General features: G+C 43.4%; 1 protein-coding gene across 1 annotated transcript; it reads right to left on the reverse strand.

The window, feature by feature from the left end:
• Nucleotides 1-2,888: 2,888 nt before the first annotated feature.
• LOC149208988 (uncharacterized) lies at nucleotides 2,889-3,860 on the reverse strand. The gene has a single exon (XM_089398485.1). It carries the CDS (start codon nucleotides 3,858-3,860, stop codon nucleotides 2,889-2,891), a length of 972 nt encoding a protein of 323 aa, XP_089254611.1.
• Nucleotides 3,861-6,531: the final 2,671 nt, after the last annotated feature.

The raw sequence follows: 6,531 nt of genomic DNA on the forward strand, positions 1-6,531 counted from the left end.
TTAGACTCAAAAATACAATAATAATAGGCCCAATGACTCATCTGACATCTACATGACAAGTAATAAATCTACACTAATTTTTCTAATAATAAATAAATAAATAAAAATGATGATAAACAATATCCTCCGCAATATAGTCTCTTGTGCCTCACTGTAAAGAATTTTTTTTTTTCAGAGAAAAAAAGCAAGATTGTATTATATTAAGATAATATAACAATCTTTATGTGAATACATAAGGGTGGCTTGTGTAGCCACGGGCTATGATGTAGAGCATAAACAGGAACAGATAGTCCAAAAATACTTCGAAAGGCAGATTGACATGAATTTTTGACAAAAGCTAAGGGGCATATATGCAGCCACATCTTGATTCAGAAACACCAAGATACAAAAAACAAAAAACTGTTTAGATGGGAACAAAAATTTAGCTATGTTGAGATTGAGTCATATAAAGCAATGATGCGGTGGAGAATATTAGAATAGGGAGCTTTTGAATCCCGGAAAATATTGTGGTTCCTCCAGATCCAGGCGCACCATGTCATGATGATAAAAAGAAAACTCATTGGCTTTTGTTGGGAGCTCCACCAGGCGAAAGCTGCATGTATAGAGTCAAAAACAATATGTGGAAAACCAAAAAAAATTGCTAAGTCATACCAGATATGTTGAGAAGACCTGCATTGGACAAACATATGAAGATTTGATTCTTCGTCAGATTCGCACATCGAGCATCGGCTAGGGCCTTGCCATCCTCTTTTCCTCAGATTATCCCATGAGAGGTTCTTGTTGTAGTAGACCAGCCATGCGAAGAAGATCATCCTGGGGGGGCATCCTGATTTCCAGTAGGACGAGGGAAAGATAGAGGTCGCTTGCATCGCCCTTGAAGAGATGAGGTCGAGGTAGATCTCCTTCACGCGAGCTGGAACCTGGGCGTTTGACCAGACAAGGCAGTCAGATGTGCCATGTCTACGAATTCCGCTGCCTGTAAGAGAAGATTGGACGACGATCCATGATGAGCAGAGATCATCAGGGAGGAGAAGGTCATCCGCGTCCTTCCATTGGGGAACAGAGCCATGCCAATCAGAGATGAGATGGTTCCAAGTGAAGAAGCCTTGTCTGTGAAGAGCAAATAACAGAGATTCTGGGATAGAAAAGGATCCCCGGCAGCAAGCGATGGGGTCAGTGCCGATATAGATACAATGACCCGAATAAATTTTCCACTTGAGATTTTTAAGGAAGAGATTCTGAATTTTTCGGAGGCTTAGCCAGATGGCTGATCCCTGTTTGGAGCCAATGGATCTGGTTCTGTACCAAAATTCAAGATTTTTTCCTTTTAAGTATTTAAATTTGATAGTGTCGCTCCAAGGACTTTCCCCGAAAATCCCACGCCATAGCGTTTTGCATAAGAGGGCCTTTTCAAATGATCTCAGGTCCATTAACCCCCACCCGCCCAGGCGTTTAGGCAAAGAGATGAGTTCCAATTTGGAAAGGTGGATTTTCGACCTCTCAGACTTGCCACCCCAGATGAAATTGGCTGTGATTTTGTTTAGCTCGTGGACAATACTTGCCGGGAGAAAGAAGAGGTGCGCCCAATAAACGACCATCTGCAACAGAACTGATTGGGAAAGAATGACCCTGCCTGCTAATGATAAGCTCCGATGTTCCCAGGCTGCAATCTTTTTATAATATCTTGCGGTTAACCAGAGCCAATCTAACTTAGAATAGCCCTTTGCCTTGAGGTGAAAGCCTAGATATTTGAATCCCTCATTGATAGATTTGGATTCAATGCCAAATAATTCTGATATCGATTTTACCATTTCCGTGTTGTCAGAATTATAATAGAGGGTGGATTTCCCTTTGTTGATATAGAGTCCTGTAGCCTTTTGAAATCTGTCCAAAATGCACTTCAAGCTGGTCCACGACATCCTATAGAGCATTGCGAAAAGGAGAACGTCATCAACGAAGAGATTATGCGAGATGTATACTTGTCTGCAAATCTTTATAGGCATACATCTGTTATCTGCAACAGCTTTGTTGATGTGAATACTTAGAGTATTCATGGCCAAGATGAAGAGAAGCGGTGAAAGGGGACATCCCTGGCGCAAGCCTCTTTCAGCCTGGAAGAAATGGGAGGGGATTCCGTTAATGATTACTGCGTAATTCACGTTCTCCACACACGCCATGATCCATCGGATGGCACATGCCCGCAGGCCAATCTTGGCTAGTAGGCATTTGATAAATCCCCAATCGAGGCAATCGAAGGCCTTCTGCAGGTCTAACTTCATAATAGCCGCCTCAATATTGTATGAAGACATGGAGTAAAGGCACTCCTGTGTGTTTGCAACTGCATCCATAATATTACGGCCCTTCAGAAAAGCATACTGATCCTTGGTTAAAAATGAGGCCAGAGTGCCTTTAACTCTTTCAGCGATGATCTTTGTAATGATCTTGAATGAGATATTGCATAAAGAAATAGGTCTGTAGTCGCTGAAAGATTCCGCCTCCCTCGTTTTTGGAATTAAGGCAATCAAAGTAGAAGAGGTGAGGTTGTGGACACTGCCCGACATTCTGGTCGCCTCTACCATCCTTAGCAGGTCGAACTTGATGAGATCAAAAAAATGGGAGAAGAAATCGATCGACCAGCCATCGATGCCGGGGCTTTTGTCTGGCTTAAAGGACTTAATAGTTCGATGGAGTTCCTCTTCAGTAACCGGACTGAATAGAGCTTCATTTTTATCATCATCGAACATCTGTGGGGACATCTCAATACCCCAGAGAATATCCTGGATGGCAGCATCTGGCATCCTACTGTATTGTTTTTTAAAATATTCTACCGCCTCTTTTGTGATATCCTGTTGGGATACCAATAGTTCTCCATTTCCATTCTTTATCTTCTAGATGGCATTTTTCTCGCGTCTGGCATTAGCAAAATTATGGAAGAACTTCGTGTTCTTGTCGCCTTCTTTGAGCCATAAGGCTCTGCTTTTGAGTCTCCAAAATAATTCCTCTTGCTTCAGTAGATTTAGTCTTTTCTTTTCAAGTTCCATTATGCTGCATTTCATGCCGAGCGTGCACTTGCCATTATCCAATATCCTTTGAATGTCGTCCAGCTCCTTTTGCACTTGCAAGAGTTCCATCCTGTCCTTTTTCCTTTTTTCGGTCTGCCATTTTTTAACCATTTTTCTTATGACCTCCATTTTATCTCTAAAAAGCAATAGAGAGGGAACTGGACCTGTGGACAGATCTTTCCAAGCTTTTGAGATGTATTCATTGAAGTTCGGATCCTGTAGAAGAGATCTGTTGAACTTGAAGGGATACCCAGTTCTGATTCCCTTTTCCTGCCAGGAGAGCAATATGGGCCTATGATCTGAAACATGTGTATTCCCAACTGAAGAAAAAGGAATTCCCATATTATCAATGATGCTGATGTGCACAAGGAACCGATCGATTCTTTTTGCTATATAGGCATTATCAGAACGGCTGTTTGTCCATGTTGGCTTCATTTGCGCTGGGGCGATGTCTACCAAATTGTTGTTTAGAAGTTGGAGCTTAATTTTATCTGCAAGAGAGTCATTTTTCTTACAGTTCCCCCAACATTCATCCGGACTCAGCGTTAGATTCAAGTCTCCTGCAATCATCAGGTTTTCAATATCAAATATATCTGATGAAAAAAATCTTTCCCAGAAAGGAGCTCTATTTTTATATGGCGCGTACAGGTTTAAAATGTTGATAGGGTGATTTTTGCCCCTGATGGAGGCCGCAATGATGATGCCTGCAAAACACCTGTAGGCTTTGGCTCTGATTCTGTGAGGATCCCATAGGGTTGCTAACCCTCCTGACAGACCTTTTGCTCCAGTGGCCACCATATACCACGAAGGGAGCATTTTCCTAAAATAGGAAATAGATGCCTCGCTGCTATGCATGGTTTCTTGGATGAGTATTATTCTCGGGTTAGAGGAATAGAAGAGATCCTTCAGCGTTATGAACTTGGGGTCAACGCCAAGGCCCCTGATGTTCATGGAAATAATGAAGGTCATTTAGAAGGCTGGCCAGCCGTACTTGCTCTAAGAGGCTGTGATTCCGGCATTCCATGGATGGGAACTTCAACCAAAGAAAGGTTCCTAATCCCTTTGTCTGTCACAGTAGTCCTTCCTCTGAAGTGTCTGCTTCCACCTTTACTCTTTTTTCGGACAGTAATATTTTTAGCAGAATCCGGGCTTATGAAAGGGGAAGCTTGGTTCCGAGGCTTGTGAATAGTTAAAGGTTCCAATTCTAGAGATTTTCTGCTAAGAAGGAAATCTAGATCAGAGTCGTATGGATTGACAGGGGATGTTGCAGGAGAGTTGACCGGGGTGATCGACTCACAAGGTTCTTTGACCTTATTAAGGGGTAAGGGGTTTTTGTCAGGGGAAGAGGGGGAAGACAAAATGGAAATGGGATGAGAGCCTATAGAGAAATCCGCAGCTCGTGAAGGAGCAGGGGATGGTATAGCCTTGTCATCTTTTGGTTCCGGAATATGAGGGCAATGAAAATCTGGAGGGCTGCTGCTCGGGAGATCGAAGGAAAATTCCGGGATGCTAGGTTTGGATCCTGGAAGCTGGGAAAATTTCTGAGAAAGGTCCCGTGGAGGAGAATCAGTGTGAAACTGTTCATCGAGCAGCTCGGTGGCAGAGATGCTTTCCGTTGAGGATGTATTTCTATCTTTGCGGCTGTAGAGTCTGCTTTTGAGATACCTTTTATGAGGGCAATTTTTGATGAGATGGCCCGTTTTGTGACAAGCAGCACACCTGAACGGGATGCCCCAGAATTCTAACCGTTGCTTGATGATCTGGTTCCTCCAGGCTATTTCTATATGGTCTGAGTATCCTCCTTTGTAGGTCTTCTCAATGAGGATCCAAGCTATCCTCTTGTCCTTTTCACCCAAGCACCAAGGGTCGACATAGATAAATCTTCCGATAGAGTTTCCTATCACCTCAAGGGTTTCCTTTGACCAGAGCTCAAGAGGGAGGTTTGGGAGCTTTACCCAAATGAGATTATTTGAGGGGGTGTTTTTTAGTGGGTCATATCTGATGTACCATCTGTACAAAGCAAGAAAACTCCGTTTAAAAACCCATGGACCTTTTAGAATAGCCTCGAGATCAGCAGCATGAAGGAAGTGGAAGCAATACCACTCCTTCATGAGGCTGGATATGACAGGAGTGTAGCCTATGACCGGTTTCCAGTGAATTGTGAGCCATTTCCTCATCTCTGTGTCGTTCATCTCGGGGAAATGCCATCTCCCGATCAGGGCAAGATTTTGCAGACTTTCGATCCTTTCTGTTAGGAAGGCGCTGTCAAGCTTAATTGTTGAGGGCGGGGCCGTAGTTTTGACAGGGTTCTTAGACCTATTGTAGCGGTTCGGGAGAGGGTGAGGAAACTTCTGCACGGCCGCCTTGTCATCTTTCAAGGAGGGAGAATGATTTTTTATCCTGTCGGCATTGTTTGAGGTTGGTATTACCAATACCTCATCTAAAGTTGATTGCCAGCTCCTCGGGATCGTGACATTGTTTCGCGCCTGCTCAGCCTCCAAAGTGGCTCTAATCAGTGCCTCTGTGGCATCGGCATCCAGCCTGTCATCCATTTAAAAATTTTCCCGTGGGATCGAGGAGATTTTAAAGCTCACTGACATCCGTCAGAAGAAGAGGCCTGGATAGAGTAATTGCCTGGATATGGGATGGATTTGATCTGACAGGGAAAAGGCACGAAGAAAGATCGGGAAAACGAAGGTAAACGGAGAAAGGACAAGGCCCGAATTGGTTATTTCAGGGGATGATGTCAGAGGAAGAAATGGATATTAAGTAGAGCTAACAGCGGGCCGTCAATTTGATCTAGATAGGGATGATCCGAGGATATGAGAATAAGTTGGCGCATGCCGAATAAAGGAGGGATGTCAGACTCTATTCCCAAAGAGTTTTTTGAAAATTGATGTATGCCGAAAAAGGAGAAGCAATCACTGTGATGAATTTCCGGTGATTGGAGGGAGAGAAACCGTTCCAGAACTGTGAGTTCTGTGGGTTCGAAGCGGGATTCTCAGAGGCATGTAAAGCAGCAGCAGTAGACCTCAAAGACACGCCACCATTGTCCAATTCTGAGCCTGAAGTATGTGCATGGCTTGTAAATATTGATAAGATTGCTGAGTTTTTGAAAAAAAACTTTAAACATCTTGGATAGGGAGGGATTGTAACGGGATTATCTAGGAAAATAGGTTCTCTTAGGAGGATCTTGACAGCCTATAAACAAACAATTCATGGAGAACCTTGCTGAACTAAAGCACTTTAGCAGAGATTCATAACATAAATCTTATAAATTCTATAAAAGGAAAGAGAGCATTTGCACTAAAAGGCGAAAGACTGACCTGTTACAGAGATGAAGCCCACGGACGAGAGCGTCTGTGATTGCGCACGAGCAGCAAAACCGTTTTGTCCCGACTCAAGCGTGTCTGCATGGAATAAATCCATAAGTAGCAACCTACATATTATTAGCATGCGAGAGACTGTT

This window comes from Pinus tabuliformis, chromosome 1_2, assembly GCF_031772625.1.
Source record: "Pinus tabuliformis cultivar Carrire ecotype Pingquan chromosome 1_2, CPIR1, whole genome shotgun sequence".
Taxonomy (NCBI): domain Eukaryota; kingdom Viridiplantae; phylum Streptophyta; class Pinopsida; order Pinales; family Pinaceae; genus Pinus; species Pinus tabuliformis.